This window comes from Rhinoderma darwinii, chromosome 1, assembly GCF_050947455.1.
Source record: "Rhinoderma darwinii isolate aRhiDar2 chromosome 1, aRhiDar2.hap1, whole genome shotgun sequence".
NCBI lineage: Eukaryota > Metazoa > Chordata > Amphibia > Anura > Rhinodermatidae > Rhinoderma > Rhinoderma darwinii.
The window spans coordinates 27,608,125-27,624,724 of record NC_134687.1 but is presented as its reverse complement, the minus strand read 5'-3'; the positions used below and the strand labels follow the sequence as shown (position 1 = coordinate 27,624,724).

General features: G+C 46.6%; 1 protein-coding gene across 3 annotated transcripts in view; it reads right to left on the bottom strand.

Moving 5' to 3' along the window:
* Positions 1 to 15,616, bottom strand: part of MAEA (macrophage erythroblast attacher, E3 ubiquitin ligase) — a 64,663-nt gene extending 49,047 nt beyond the window's left edge. The window contains exons 1-2 of one of the 3 annotated variants that reach the window (XM_075856800.1): positions 15,596 to 15,616; positions 3,401 to 3,583 (exon numbers count right to left, since the gene is read on the bottom strand). In XM_075856800.1, the coding sequence (XP_075712915.1) occupies positions 3,401 to 3,508 (108 nt within the window). In that variant the 5' untranslated portion in view covers positions 3,509 to 3,583; positions 15,596 to 15,616. Of the gene's footprint in view, positions 1 to 3,400; positions 3,584 to 14,440; positions 14,771 to 15,595 lie in introns of those variants that run through there. The other 2 variants (XM_075856791.1, XM_075856782.1) reach the window with 2 other exon arrangements.
* Between the last annotated feature and the right edge of the window lie 984 nt (positions 15,617 to 16,600).

Sequence of the window (16,600 nt, the reverse complement as noted above, 5' to 3'; positions counted from 1 at the left end):
ATCTGCAATATTTCAGATCAATATAAAAGATTCCCTTTAAGGGTTAATATGTTATCATCAAACCAAACACTACGCTCCGACATATATATATATTATAGAATATATAGCAGTGTGACCATTAGGCAGGCAGTAACCTAGTTCCGACAAGTCTGGGCCTGGTTCCCATTTCCAATATCTACGTAAAGTCATCAGCAAGTCATTCTAGAAAGCATTGGGGTCATGAGGATTTTATTTGCGAGACACATTGGTAATTTACAGGGTGAAAAAAAAAAAATACCCTCCAAGACAATTCAATAAAACGGTGTGAACTGTAAAGACAAAGATAGTCAGCAGCCGTCGGATGAAAGCGGACGCTCTCTCTCACAGACCAATTCATCAACGTCTCCGAGCTGCTGGATTGAAAAGCAAACATGCTTGGACCAGAATACATGTAAATCAGAGTGATGGATTTGGTGTCTCTTTCATTCACTGCGCCCGGATGGCGGTCACACGTTATTAACTGGAAGTTTGGCCGCTTCAGATGGTGTAAAGTAGTAGCGCTGCCTAGTAATGTCAGAACGGGAGAGCGAGGACCTCGTGAATAAAAGACAAAACATAAATCCTATAAAATTACATGTATAATGTATTTAAAGGGCAAAGGCGCACAGAAAATGCAGCTCTGTGAATTGTCCTAATGATTAGAAAGAAGTTTCTTTAAGGGGTTGTCTCAACTGGGCAAACAAGGCACCCCCAGGATCAGCAGATCGGGTAGGCATTGCAAGGGGATTGTAAAACATGGTCGGAGCGAGTCCTCCAGATTGAAGCCACTCTTTGCAGCAGCTTGCTGGTCTGGGTAATAGTGGTGTTGGTGGGGCGGGATCAAGTATGTCCTATTAGGGTACAGTCCACATGGGACAACCCCCCCTTTTAAAATATTTTTTCCACACTAAGTACTTATATGGCTAGTAGATAAGCCAAACAAGTCTGATTGGGGATGTCTGACTGCTCTGACCCAACGGATTCCGAAAATAGATATGCCTGGTAACATGTTCAGCACTACTATGTGCGCTAAGCCTAAATAGATGGGCGTATGTCCGAAACACTCCTATGAATTTAGGTCGAACAACATTTGATCGCAACCGCAAATTGGAGAGCCGAACCTTTTTTTATTTTTTTTATTTGGTAACCTGTTTCTGGGCAAGAAGACGACGTGGTACTTTTCTATTAAAGCGTACCTATAACCTTCAGGTGATTTATCAGAATAAGCTGTCATGAGTGTGTATTTCTGACCATCATATGACTCGTATCCTGCATTTTAAAGCAGTTTTCCCCTTTTTGTAGACTCTAATTGTCAGTGTTCCCTGAAGTCAGCTCCAGAGGGTAAGGAGATTGTGCTGTGTATGGGTGACATCATAGCAGCTAGAGAGAGGAGTCCTGCTCCCCTATCTCGATCACACAGAGTAGCAGTTTCAGCATGGGGACATTATACAGTAGTAAAGAGCAGTGTAGCCGTGAATCCAGCTGTAGGGTGAGATAGAACACTTAATAGAAGCTGCAGCAACATCTGTGTGTGTGTCTCTCTCCTTAGTCTCCCTTCAGTACCTCTCTCCTCCCTGTAGATTTCTATAAGCAGCATATAACCTGATCGCTTAGAGGTGCTTAGAATGGTCTCCACTCTATGGGTGAAGGAGGAGTAACTGATAAGTGAAGAAAGAGGCTATTTTCTGTAATAAGATATATTACAAAGTTTCTTTGCTTGTACTATTGGTTTTAAGGGGGGGGGGGTGAAAGTATAGGTACTTTTTACAGTCAATTGGGGAAGTACACCTGGTCCAATGGAGGTTGAGCAGAGACGGGAATGCAGTACCGTAGTGGATAACTCCGGAGAATAGGTAGACGAGCCAAGGATTCAGTACCGTTGTTTAGGAGGATCTGCCGTATTGTAGAATGTGGTGTAGAAGAGTAGTCAGTCCAACAAGCCAGGACAATATTAGAGGTTAAGAAAATAAAAGATATCAATCTCAGGATAGAACCTTCAAAAATTGGGGGGACAAAACCTAGAACTGGCACGGAGACTAGTACAGCGCCTAACTCTCCGATTGGCAGAAGGGCTGTGTGCTGTGCACATACTAGCGAGTACACACACACACACGTTGCCGTTTTACCAGTTGTCCTTCCTTGTACCACTTTTAGTAGGTACTAACCTCTGCGTACCGGGATCATCACACAAGATCTGGCGTTTTGAAGATGCTCTGACCCAGTTGTCTGGACATTACAATTTCGCCCGTCAGTCGCTCAGATTCTTACACTTGCCCATTTTTCCTGATTCCAACACATCAACATCTGGAACTGACTGATCACTTACTGCCTAATATATCCCACCCGTTAATCAATGTTCCGTTACTCACGTCACCTGTCAGTGGTAATAACATTCCAGCTGAATGGTGTATATATTACCACTAGCGGTGGAACTACTGGCATGGCTACAGTAGTGGCTTCCCCCAGCTCAAAACTAAGTGACCCACCAGCTATAATCCTGGTAAAGATAAACTTCCCCAAGAGTCTTCAGACTTGGGGTAGTAAAGCCATTAGATGGGTGACTGGCTGGCACTGTTATGGGTCACTATAAACTGACTGGTGCTGTTAGGGGGGTACCATGGACAGATCGCACCATTATGCAGTAAAGTGCCTGATGCTGTAGCTGGCCCACACAAAAAGGACACTATGGCTGGCTGGCCTTATTCTAGATGGCACAGTTATGGATGACCCAACAATGACACTGATCAGGGAAACTGGAGATCTAAAAAAAAAACAAAAAAAAATAAAATAACATTGCTACTGTGTGTACACCTTCTACATATACTCGTCCTTATTGTCAAAGCGTTGGATATTACCTTGACGCGCGGATAATCACTGACAACGCACGTCTCATCATAGATGCAGTGTAAGAAATTACTTCAAGTAACGCCAATTTAATATTTCATCTGCATATTGTTTGTGAACACGAGAGTAGATACTATAAGAGAAAACATCCCTCGAGCAATGCAATAGAAAAGTAAGAGACAGTGAGGTAATAAGTACAAAACGGTTATGTGTTATGTCCATTCAGTACATCTAGAGGACCCCTTTAAAAGAGAATGAGGAAGAAGACAATACAAGCAAGATCTTCAGGATTGGTTCACACGTGGCAGAAAACGTCGCACATGTGCTGTATGTGACACACGTGCACGTTAGGTGGATAAGTGGCTTCAGGATCTCTCTGGTGCCGCTTATGAACAGGATCACAAAAATTCAAATCAGGTCTGTCGGATTCTTGTTTCCCCTCATAGCAGCCTTTCAGCTAGGGGTCTGCCAACAAAAAATACCCTAGATGTCAATATATGTAAAAAGATACTTGGTGTGGGATAGGATGCAGGTTTACCTTTCTCTTGAGAACACTTAGTTTCTCCACCACCCCGTCCAGCAGGCTGACCACAGAGTCTACAGCAGGACAACTGCTCAAGGTCTTCTCCAGCTCGGCCACCACCATGGTGACGTGGCTCGTCTCTCGATCAATGTTCTTCTGTGCTGCCCGGAAGCGCTTGTTCAGAGTCTCATAAGGTACCTGAAAGAAAATAAAAGTCCGGCATTACTTAATCTAGGAGGATAGATTTCAGGTAATAGGAAAGAAGGGACATGAGAGATACTGGAGAATTTTAAGGTCCAGCATAATCAATGTGGCGTACAGAAGTTCTCATTTCTCTCTATAAACATTGATTTATGCGACGTATAAAACCAATGTTGCTTTTTGCTATTAAAAGGGTAGTCTAGTTTAGAAAACCCATTTTCATACACCCAATTAGGGAATTTTGAGTTAATAGAGGGGGTCTGCTGTTTAGGATCCTCATCTCTTGTTCAGAGTTGACAGCGGTTACAAAAAGTGTCTCTCTGGAGGACCTGTCCTGTATTACACAGACAACACACCATGAATAGACACTGTGTAATGCTTAATTTCTCCTGTGGTGGCACTGCAGGGAAATAGAACACTAACAGCCAGGTTCCCCAACAGCTGATCGCTGGGGGTCGCCCCCGCGGGGGGGGGGGGGGGGGACGGACGATGACACTTTGTGACCAGCATATTGTTAACAGACCAAAAGGACACTCCTTTGGCCTCCATCGGGCCAAGGTTAAAGGCTTTGTACACCTTTGCATGGCAATTTTTTTTCTTTTATTAAATCAGGTCAGTGTGTTTGGCATAACATTAGAATTTTTTTTAATTCAAAATTATTTTCACTGTATATACAGATGCTTTGTATTCTCTATACAGAGCAGCTGTATCGTTCTCCGATACCTGAATCCGTCAGTCTGTGGACCTGACGGGTGCAGTGACAGCGGCTTGACATGCAGGAGCCACATGTAATCGATCACATCTAAGTTATGAACTTTGATGTAATGGATAGCAGCTCAATCCTGCGAGTAAAAGAAACGCAGGACCCGCTGACACTAAACCCATCAGTCCCGTGGACCTGACGAGAACAGGATTTAGCGCTAGGTGCAGCTGCTCTGTTTAGAGAATACAAAGCAGCTGTATCTCAAGAAGTAAACAATTTTTAATAAAAATGATTTATAAAGTTATATCAAAACACACTGACTGACGCATTAAAAAAAAACACAAAAAAAAAAAAAAAAAAAAAAAAAAAAAAGTGTACATAGCCTTTAAAGGAGTTACGGAAACAGCGACCGCTCGCCTGTTTCCATAACCCCTGACCACCTAACCAGGAAGTGGCCGGGACGCAGAGGGAGTCGAGCAAGGTAGAACAGGGTTTATGGTGTCCCGTTCCAGAGATAGGTGCGGGTCCCAGAGGTGGGACCTGCATCTATTGGATGTGGATGTGTCATAAATGTCCAAGGTGAGAAAACCCCTTTAACCAACACATGCACTAAACATAGGCCTAGTTTACATCACATGCCCGAACAAGTAGAAATGGTCTAAAGCAGAAAACCCCTTTAATACTACTAACCGTGTGCAGGCGCTCTCTCTTGTAAGATTAGCGGTTTGTGCTCCAGCCTTCTCCTACCCTTCGTTACTGGGACAGGAAGTAGTAGTCTGACAGCCTTCACTGCCCACCATATTAAGGCCCCATTCACATCACGTTATTGCCCTAAGTTTATCATGTATGTCGGAAAAGCTCCCAACGTACACGATAAACGTGTTCATAGGGCTCAATCATCCAAGTAGTATACCAAGCGCTATACATTTTTAACATGGGAGACTATGGACGTTGGATGTCAATGTATGATGTCTGTCACAGGTATACATCGAGGAACTTCCTCAGGGTCGGAGTCCCCGGGCAGAGCATCAGGTAGCGCATATATGGACAGTGATGTCACAGTTTCCATTCAGGAGCGGAATCTGGCTTTGTAAAGACGTCACTGTGCCGAAGCAGAGCGCTACTAGATTACCCGACCCAGGTACTCAGGCTAAGCTCCTGGTGCCACTGTACATATATGGACAATGACTTCAGGAGTTTTCCCAGGGATAGTCCCCAGGTGACGTATCCCACTTTATCCTATACAGTGGGATATGTTTTGGCCCATCGTCGGAGGTATACGTCGGGAGTCTACCCGACGTATACCTCTGATGGTAGGCCAGAACGTGATGTGAACGAGGCCAAACTCTCATGGGGCTAACCTGTTAATCACCTAGGAGATCCTCCTCCCTCCCTCAGCATTCCCTAGCAGTCAGTGATAGCGAGAGAAACCCCCCCACTTCTCCCATCATCGTGCGGAGACCTGCTTGATTGAACCTAGGCCTGTAGTCTGTCACATCCCTGGTGGACATGTTTCACCGGTTCAACTTATATGATCTAGGTCCTCTTTAAAAGGTTAACGCCCACACAGTTCATACTAAATCCCCTTTCGGCCGGTTTCACACCCAGCACCATGAGGCGTTTTCAGAGACATATTGCGCAGCTGTTTTTTTTTGGGGGGTAAAACGCTACAGCCAAATCTTAGTTTAGAACATAGCGTTTTGGTTTTTGGGGTCAGTGGCATTTTTATGAACACGAAGAATGCTCTAGTATGGCGTTTTTTGGGTTAGGGTTCTCTATAGGATTGTTACGGAGGAGGATGCTTGAGGGAGCTGTGAGCTTACACCCACTTGCAGATCTTGGAGATCCATGGTCAGACATTGGATTAGGTGGAGGCCCGGGGAGGACTCTGGGGGCCCAGGAAACTGGAGTGTGGCTCGCACAGGGGCCTTGGACCGGGCAGGAATGGGATGGTGACCGTATTGGGGCAGGTGCCTAAAACAAAAGGAGGGGCTGCAACAGGACTTCTTCCATCAAGTCTGGGAATACGCATGCCATAAGGAGGAGACTAAAGGGTCTTGGTGGCTGGTGGAAAGTTTGAGTACAGCTGGAGAGACAGTGGATGGGCATGCAAAGAAAGATGGCGGGGGAAGCAGCCTGGGGACGAAGCAGAAAGAGGAAAAGAAGAGGCAATATAAGACTGAGATGCAGATTATATTGGCCACCGATTCTAGTATTTTTCTGGAAAATGTACAGTTTTTGCCTAATAAACTGGACGACCTGCAGGCGCGCATCGCCATTCAGAGAGATTTACTTTACCGCGACGTGGTTGCACGAGGAAATTCCAGGCTGTGCGATACAGATTGATGGTTTTAACCTGTTTGGAAGTGACCGCGTGGAAAGATGGAGGCGTGTAACGTGGCCATAGTGTCTGACGTATGCGGTGACCATCAAACGTCGTCCTTACCATCTACCGCATGAATTTATTTTTGTTACTATTACGGTAGCAGGGGAGAGTGCTCTTGGGGTGGATAATATTTCAACCAAATGTCTATTTGTGTGCACAAGATCTAGCACCAGTTTTTACAATAATTTTTAATCAATCCGAGTTAGTCAGTGGTTCCATAACCTTAAAGGGGTTTCCCCATCTGGGACATTTATGGCGTATCCACAGGATATGCCCTAAATGTCAGAAGCGGCTCCCACCTATCTATAGAACGAGGCCACCTAAACGACGTTCTAACTTTCTCGGCTCCCGCTGCCTCCCGGGCCACATCGTAATTTCCGACCACGTAACCAGGAAAACTGTAACTCTCTGAGCTACGCGGTTTCTGTAAATGCTGTTCACTTCTATGGGAGTTACGTAAACCGAGTAGCTCAGCGTTTTTGTAATTTCCGACCATGTAATTAGGAAGTGGCCGGGGGTCAGCAGGAACCAAGAGAGGTAGAATGTCATTTAGGGGGCCCCGTTCTAGAGATAGATGCGGGACCCAGAGGTGGAACCCCGCATCTGACATTTATGGCATATCCTGCGGATATGCCATGATTGCCCCGGATGGGAAAACCAAAGAAAAAAAAGGCATCTGTGGTAACAATGAACCCCGTCGCCCGGAAACTTGTAGTGATGAAATGCTCAGACAATCTGCTCCTGTCGCTTATTAACAAGGTATCAGCTGGTAAAGACGACGGCCTACAATTGGCACATCGAGAAGCTCCACAGTGGATGTGGTACCATCGGCTGTGTATACCGTTATAAAAAACATGTTGATTTGGGGTCGTTACTATGCGAGAGTTTTGCTTGTGGATTTTAACACCGTGGTGCCCTCGCTTCTTGTGGCGACCAGGGAAGCTAGGGTTTCACGGAAATTATGCAAGCGACTGCTAAGTTTCTTAATTCATAGACATCCAGTGGTTAGAGTAGAGGACCAGGTAGTTGGCAATAAAGTTTTTGATTTCAAAAAGTCACATTTAAAAGAACGCTGGCATTTTTTTCATACAGTATAAAAAAAAAATCCTGTGTGCAGGAGGCCTCGATTGGACCTGTCCCCTCTCCGGACATATTTAATTTAGTAGTTTCTTGTATTCCCTATGAAACAATTCACACTGGTTAACACTGGGGTCCTGGGTTTGAATCCGGCCAAGGACAACATCTGCATAAAGATTGTATTTTCTCTCCGTGTTTGCGTAGGCTTCTTCCCACACTCCAAAAACATCCTGACTGGTTAATTTGGAATTTAAATTGTGATCTTCAAAGGGGACAGGGACCAATATGAGCAATGAAAATCTCTGCAGAATGTGCTGTTTCTCTGTTATTCCTCCTGGAAATGTATGAATAAATGGGATTTACCACTCCCCTATTGAATAGGTCATGTTCCTACCAAGTCTGACACTGTCCAATCAGTGCTGACAGTATCAGACTACGAAAAGACACACCCTGTTTAATAAGTGGCCACATTGCGACCCGCAGGCTCCCGCAACCAGCACATTGCGGTCGCAAGGAATCAAACTTGATGGATTTCTTGCAACCGTCATGTCGTGGCCACATTCACTTTCATTACTATGACCAGGGCTGGCGTCAGCACCCGGCAAACCCGGGCAAGTGCCGAAGCCCACTCGACCGCCGGGTGCGGACGCTGCCGTTGTTAAGGCATCACTGTCCATATGGACAGTGATTTAAGCAGGAGAGGAGTCCCAGGCAGAGCACTAGCGACTCTGCTCCGAGACTCCGTCTCTGGGAAAGCCCCTGACATAGCTGTCCATATATGGCCGTGAGCAGATCGGCACAGGCAGGCGCGATGTAGTCACGTCACTATCGCCTGTCTGCGACGAGTCACTCACAGGACAGTGCAGAGGAGGAGAAGGACCCTCCACATGTCGGTAGGTAAGTGATTATGTTGTTATTTTTCTATTAGGTACATATGGGGGCATTATACTAGGTATGGGAGGGGGCATTATACTGTATCGGGCAGCTAAGGGGTGCATTATACTGTATGGGGCAGCTATGGGGGGGCACTCATGGGGTCTGTCGGGCAAGGCAGCTGGGCAAAGGCATGCACAGGGGTCTGGTGGTGTTGGGTAGGGGGGGGGGGGCCTAAGCTGAGTTCTTGCACCAGGGTCCATGAGCCTTTAGCTACGCCACTCCCAGGCAGAGTGCTAATAGTGCTCCGCCCGGGACTATGGATCTGGGGTTGCCCCTGACGACACTGTCCATATATAGACAGTGACGTCAGGAGCTGTGTGGCACTACCTGGGAGGGGGGGGCCTGTGTGGCACTATCTACAGAGGGCACTAAATTTATTTGGGTACAAACTGGGTCGGAGGCATACACCGGAAGTATTCAAACGCGGTGTGAACAGACCCCAAGTTTGGGTTGTTCTCTATTGATGTTTTCGGAAGTTCTTACCGACTGGCTACTAAGGAAAAATCAATATGGCGTCCGGAGGGATCAGACTAGCTTCCAAGGTCCATATCTCCAGCGCTGGTCAAATCTCAACAACCAGGTAGATAAAGTGCAAAGAGTTTTTGGGTTGGTTTTTGGTTTTAAATTAGAGGGGTTGTCCAGTTTAGAAAACCCATTTTTATATGACCTATTAGGGAATTCTGAGTTAATAGAGGGGGGGGGGGGGTCCTCTGTTCAGGATCCTCATCTCTTGGCCAGAGTGGAGAGCAGTTACAAAGAGTTTCTACTCGAGGACCTGTCCTGTCCGGCATTATACAGACAGCCCAGTCATTTAAAGAAGCACTGTGTAATTCTTAATTTCCCCTGTGGTGGCGCTGCAGGGAAACTAAACACTCACTGGCAAGTTTATCCAAACAGATTACGACTGATCGCTGGAGGTCTCAGCAGGGGGACACCTTGTGATCAGCTTATTTTCAAAGGACCTTAAAGGAAAAAGGAATTGCCCTAAGCGAAGAACGCCTTTAATTCTAATGGACGGCTTACCGAGTGATTTAGAAAGTCTACAGTACTTTGTCCACCCCCATCTATCCTCATCGATGGATGAGGGATCGTGTCTACTAGCCTACTCTGAAGACAATTATTTCTAGGACATACAATATGACTGTACACGAAAAACCCCAACATGTCCACTATATCCCCAACACCTAGAGCAGAAGCCCAAGGGTTTCTGGTGACCCCAATAAGTGTGTGTGCGCGCCTGGCTTAAAAGAGAAGAAGAAGGAGTCCATGTAGCCTCAAACTAAAACGGACACAGAGACTATCGGGAGAAAAAAGGTAGGAAAAAAAAAAGAAAAAACAAAAAGCAAGATTGCATAGTAAAAAGGGTTGACTACTCACAACAACCCCTGTATACATGCCTTAATAGGGCCCCCCGCACTATTAGTTTTAGTGGAGAGCTGTTGCAAAAAAAACTAGGGATCTAGGGAGACATATATATATATATATATTTTATTTTATTTTTTTAACCCGGTCACATGGTCCAAGCAATACCCCTTTCACAAAGTCACATACTGATCCGTTGCAATGCGCCATCTGCTGGCAGGAAGTAACACGTGCGCTTCCTGTTCCTGCATCCATCTCAGACAAGAGACAGAGCGGTGAGGGGGTCTGTGACCGCTTCTGCGGAGACCGCTGCCCGCGACAAGGTCAGCGCAGTCAGCTCCTGAACGCACACAGGGCAGAGAGGAACATCAGATCACTAGTGACGATTCTCTAGTTTTGTCCAACGTGAGAAGACAACTTGAAGGACTCAGAAATGAATAATTATAATAGGAAGGAATAGTAAAAACAATAATCATAACCTGCTATAATAGTAATATCAATTAAAGAGGTTGGATCAGACAGACACCCCATTTTCAAAGGATTAACTAGAAGCCAGTCTGGCCACCAGCTGATCGCTGCAGTCCGGCTTCTTGAATCCCCAGCGATCGATCGGCAAGTTGCGTCTGGACACACATTGATCGCTGCAGGTGAAACGTAGTATTACATGGCGGCTATTCAAACAAAATACCATCCATGTAAAGAATGGACGGGTCAGGTTCGCCACAGCAGGAGCTGGATTTGGTCACCGACCATCACAGACCGGTCCAGCAGGGAAGAGTAAGTACACCGCCTCTGTCAGAACTACATTGCTGCGTGCTCCTTCTGCATTGGTCTTTGTTGATTCAGGAAGCTATATACAGCAGACAGAGATAGGCTACTCATATGTAGCTTCCCACCAACAGGGGGCGCACCGAGGGAGTGCAAGTTAGGCTATGTTCACACGGAGTATTTTGGGGGAGGAATATCTGCCTCAAAGTTCCAAACGGAATTTTGAGGCAGATATTCCTCCCCCAAAATACTCCGTGTGAACAGCAATTATCGCGCCGTTTTTCGCCCGCGGCCATTGAGCGCCGCAGGCATAAAACACGCTTTCTCCTGCCTCCCATTGAAGTCAATGGGAGGTCGGAGGCGGAAGCGCCCGAAGATAGGGCATGTCGCTTCTTTTTCCCGCGAGGCAGTTTTACTGCTCGCGGGAAAAAGACGCCGACGCCTCCCATTGAAATCAATGGGAGGCGTTCTCGGGCTGTTTCTGCCGAGTTTTGCGGCGCGGTTTCCGCGTCAAAAAACTCGGCAAAAGACCCCGTGTGAACATAGCCTAATAGTGAGCGCATTGGAAGAGGTGGGTGAAGCCTTGCGGTGATAAGTGGGAAAAGGGGTGAAGGGAGTCCTACTGTAACTGCATGCTACGGAAAGGAGAGAGTGGGCAACCGCTGCGACCCCTGGGCAGCGAGGCAGGCCCCCGCTGCGACCCCTGGGCAGCGAGGCAGGCCCCCGCTGCGACCCCTGGGCAGCGAGGCAGGCCCCCGCTGCGACCCCCATGAAACAAGGTAGAGACAGGGCATGTGACATTTCACCAGCTGTTGTGGACCATGCTGGGACTTGTGGTTCTACACCCGCTAGAGTTACACTTCGGATCACAAGGCGGATATAAACTTTATAAAACTTTTCTATGAGCTCAGATGTTTTCCAGCAGCTGCACATTCCAGGGGATGAGTCAAACCTCAGTTCTGCAGGGAGGACGTGACGTCACCACGAGGGCTGAGAATAACCCGATCCTCCATAAACCTCTACAGCATCCAGCACACAGATACCCGCTGCTGGCACACCACCAATCACTATAATAACACTGCACCGACACATCCGTCCAGCTCTCTGCGCATTACACTGTCAGATTGGCGAATCATTGCTTGTATTTTAGGCAATTGCCTTATGAGCGATTACCTAGAACACTTCTATGACCAGAAGCGCTCCCTTTAGGAGGCACGGGGTAATTAATAGGGGATCGCAGCATCGGTGTACTGACGACAGTGACAGGAGAGGGGTTGGTGCAATGTTCTGACAGATACTCTGCATTTCGAGATCATAGGCGCAGTAAACAGCTGCCACTTACTGGGAGAACTGGTGAGCAGCTGCCGGGGACTCATTTTCCTGAGATTTAATTGCTTGCAATTCCTAAATTCTCCAAAGTTGACCCATTAAGACAAGTCCATGAAGTTTACCACACCGTGTCCCTGGGACTACTGCGGTTGTCGCAGGTTTAGGCCAGAGTATCCAGTTGGTCCTCATCATGCAAAGGTAGCACGGCGAGGACCAACCTCGAGAAGCCAAACCACTAACAAGACTTCATTGAACTTCAGGGCTTTGTAGGTACTTGCAGGCATGGAGTCACAACTGGAGATCTGCCAAACCTCCACAACAATATGAGAACACTCACCCTCTGGGGACCTTCCTGGAATCTCCCAAAACGTATGTGCCAAGGAACACCTAAAACCTCCGGTGACGTCTCAGACCTTCTGACAAACCTCCAAGGCAATCCGGGAACTCTCAAACCTCGGGGGACCTCCCAAATCGACAAGGATCTGGCAAAATCCCAAGACAACCTTGGAACCCCCCAAATCTCTTGTTTCTGGAGATCTCCTAGATGCCTAGGAATCCGCCAACGCTCCAGGAATTTGCCAAAACCTCCATGACAATATGAGAACTCTCATCCCCAACAGAGATCTCCTAAACATATGAGCCAAGGAACACCTAAAGCCTCAAGTGTCCTCTCAGACCTCCAGATATCGGACAAACCTCCAAGACAATCAGGGGACCTCCCAGATCTCCAAGGATCTGCCAAAATTCCAGGACAGACGGGGAACTCCAAAACCTCTCAGGACCTATCAGACTTCTACAGAGATCTCCTAGACCCCTAGGGATCTGCAAACGCTCCATGATCACCAGGGTTCTCCCAAAACCTCAGGACTACCAGGGATCTCCCAAGACTACCGAGGATCTCCCACACCACCAGAGGACCTTCCAAACCCCTAGAGAAGTAATGGATCTCCCAAACCTCCAGGAACAGCAAGGATCTCCCAAACCTCCAGGATCCGCCAAACTTCCCAGTAGTGAGAGAGGTCTTCTTAACCTACAGACCACCATGGGCATCATAAACATCTTCACCACATTAAAAAACGGGGGACCCTCCTCTATCCACATGTATTTTAAAGGGGGTTGTCCCAGGATAGGAATTGGCAGCATATCGCTAAGTCACCCATTTTTGATTGGAGGTGGTCCAACCACGGTGACCACTGTACAATCACTTGAATGAAGCAGCCGTGGCACTACAAAAGCAATCGGTCCCCCTCCCCCACCACATCTATCCTGAGACGACCCCCTCATATATGATATATAGCAAACCGTTCTGCTACAACATTTCCATTCTTCACCATTCTCAAGATCTCTAAACGTCATCAGTGAATGAACTTAAAATACTTCTCACAGCTGAGGGTTTGCTACAATTGTGTCCGTTCTTGACAATATTCTGCGAGACAAACACACGAGCAGCACTAATCCCTCGCCCTGATAATTTGCTACAATGTACCAGTACAGTATCAGTCTGGAGCTCAGAGGATTGTCTAGGCTGGATACAATTGTAGCAAAGCCCCAGCTGTGAGAAGTATTAGGTCTCAAGGGGAAAAAAAAATTTTTTCATTCACTGACAACAAGCAGAGGCTTTTAAAATGGCCAAAGTTTAAGACGCAAAGAACATTGTAACTTTTCACTATACATAAAATCAGTGAACCCCTCTTACGTGATGGGGTATCAGAGACTCCAAAACCAACAACGTTAGAAAACAGCGAAAACCGCCATCCGGTGAAAACATGTGACGCGTTTCGGGGCCTGGATCATCTGACGGTCTGACATATAGCCAGAACATAACTAAAAGACGCGCCAAAGATGTTTAACCAATAGGACGCAATCCTTTTATGGCCATAGACACATGGGTCATCATCACAAGCGCCAATTATCGGACAATGACCTGCAATTCAAGGACCGCATCAACCGTCATGCCCCATAAAGCGGCGCAGGGGCCGTCACCACCTCCCGTCAGCGCCCCTCCATAAAAGAGGCGTGGCTAAAATGTTAATCAGAGCAATACGCCATTTCTTTATACCAATGCTCATAAATGACAGGTCAGACCTCCGCGCACCAGACCGTATTTGTAGCGTATAGTCTTATCCTATTATAATCATTGCAAGGCGTTAAAAAAAATGGCGCACGAAGCGCCAAGGTAAGCAGTGAAATCACCAATGCATGCCCCCTTGTTATGCCCAGCCCTGAGATGGGGGCACCTAGGAGACGCAGCAGACATCCATGCACCCTGTACAGGAGAGACAACATGACACACCTTTAAAGTTGGATACTCCTGAACCTTCAGAGCCATTGAGAGCTGAGCAGCTGATTCCTGGACCGCCATCTTGGATTAAAAGGAGAAGGGGGTGGGGTTGACAACACTAGCTGAAAGCTACATGCCCACAGTCCCGGGCATCATGGGTAATAATTACCAGCCAGAAATATGGCAGAGCAATAATACTAAATACAAGTAATCATAGAAAAAAAAATCGCGCAGGGCGGGCGCACGAAAACGAACACTGTTCAACTTGACAGCTCAGCAGCAAAACAATTAATGCCCCAGCGCCTTCTTCTACGGCTCGTCCCACTTCTGGCCACGCCCACCTTGTGCTGACTGACATTTCTGAAAGCCAATGGCTGATTCTAAACGCGGACACGCCTTGGCCAATCTGAGGCGCTTCTTTCTGACACTCCAGGTAAACTCAGTGACGTAACAATGAAAATGGGCGTGGCACAAAGAGCAGCTGGCAGTGAAAAGGGCTCTGTGGAGGAATTTATCGCAGCCAATAGGAGTCAAGGATTGCTAGAAATGGCCCGCCCCACTGCTTGTGATGCTGGGCTGGGAGAGTAGGCGGGGTTATATGTAATGTTGACAGGTAGAGGAACGAATAAGAGTGCGCTCAGCTGCGTATGACGGCCTTTCAACAGCCAATCACAACGTTCGCTATTTATAGTGTGTGGCGATTATATTTTACAAAAATATACAAGCGGGCGGGCAGGAAAAAAAAAATGCTGGCACAGTACTGGAGGGCAATGGTTACTGATTTATTTTTGTATCTGGATTTTGATTATTAATATGGAAAGTGTTAAAAATAAATAACAAAACACCAGTAAAATAATATACTTTTCCTCTATTCAGATAAAAATTCGGTATCCTAGTTACAGCTGCTCCAGGGAAAGCTGGGTGTCACACAATATAGCTTCAGGGGCCGTCACCCAACTTTACCAGGGTCCTGAACAGCAAATTTGCCTAGTGATGCAATTATATGGGAGACCAAGATGTATCACTGGATACCTAAGCGGATCGGGCAGTCAGGTGTCTGAGAAAGTTGGATGACAAGCTCTGCGAACGCTGTAATAACCGCCATATTGGTGGTCACCATGTTTTCCTACAAACTGCTGAATATGTTCTTTGAAGCGAATACGTTACTTCACTTATCTTGTGTTGTACTGCAGAGCTGCATTCACAATTCTGCAAGCTTCAGAGCTCAAATCGGACTACATCCCTTGCTGGCTCAATGTCTGTACAGAGCTGGCTCTAGAGAATGGCATTCTGGGTAGTCTCTAATACACTATGCAGTAATCTGAGGTAGTAAACACACGGCGGCAGATTTATTAAGACTGGCGTTTCATATGCCAGTCTTAATAACAAATTCGACGGAGTCGGATGCGACGCATTTATTAAGAGGCGAACACCTCCTCTTAATAAATGTGTGGCATTCTTCCGCTGATATTCTGCTTGACACTGTTCCTGGGGGGCATGTGCTATTTGGGTTGGCACTGTGGCTGGCACTATATGAGCTCTTGTGGAGTTGGACAAACTTCCTGTCAGTAAATCACCGAGTGACGTAAAACTCCTCTTCTCCCTTGGAAAAGAGGCTCTGCAGCAGCTAGGTTTGTATTATATTATACTGTGCTGCAAAACCTCTTTTTGAGGGTCTTTCATATTACTCAATCATGATTCCTGTTCAAAATGATGTTCTGCAGCAGCTGAGGTCTGGAATGATATCCTATAAATGATGAAGATTATTACAATGTGTTTGCAGGTCGTCGGCCTGCAGCTTCAGGCTTTTATGTGGTCACGGAATTGAGGAGACAAATACATTATATTTATGCCATAAAGTAATATTCAAAGGTGAAAATCCGCTTTAAATATCATGACGTCCCTATTGTACCCCGGTGCATATACTACGTACTGTATTCCCGTACTGAAATAGCGCTGTCTGTGCAGCGGGAGGGACCAGCTGCTTTGTCTCGTCTCTCCGCGTGTCCTCGCTCTGTTTTACTCCATTGTTTATTATTGTGAAACGCGACACTACAATGTGAGAAGTTGTGTTCAGCCAAGGTGTCTGTACCTCCCTCCGATGTAAATATTGTACATCGAATCTCTACCTGTATCAATTAACCCCAAAGGGTTTGTCCGGGTACGGGGCGG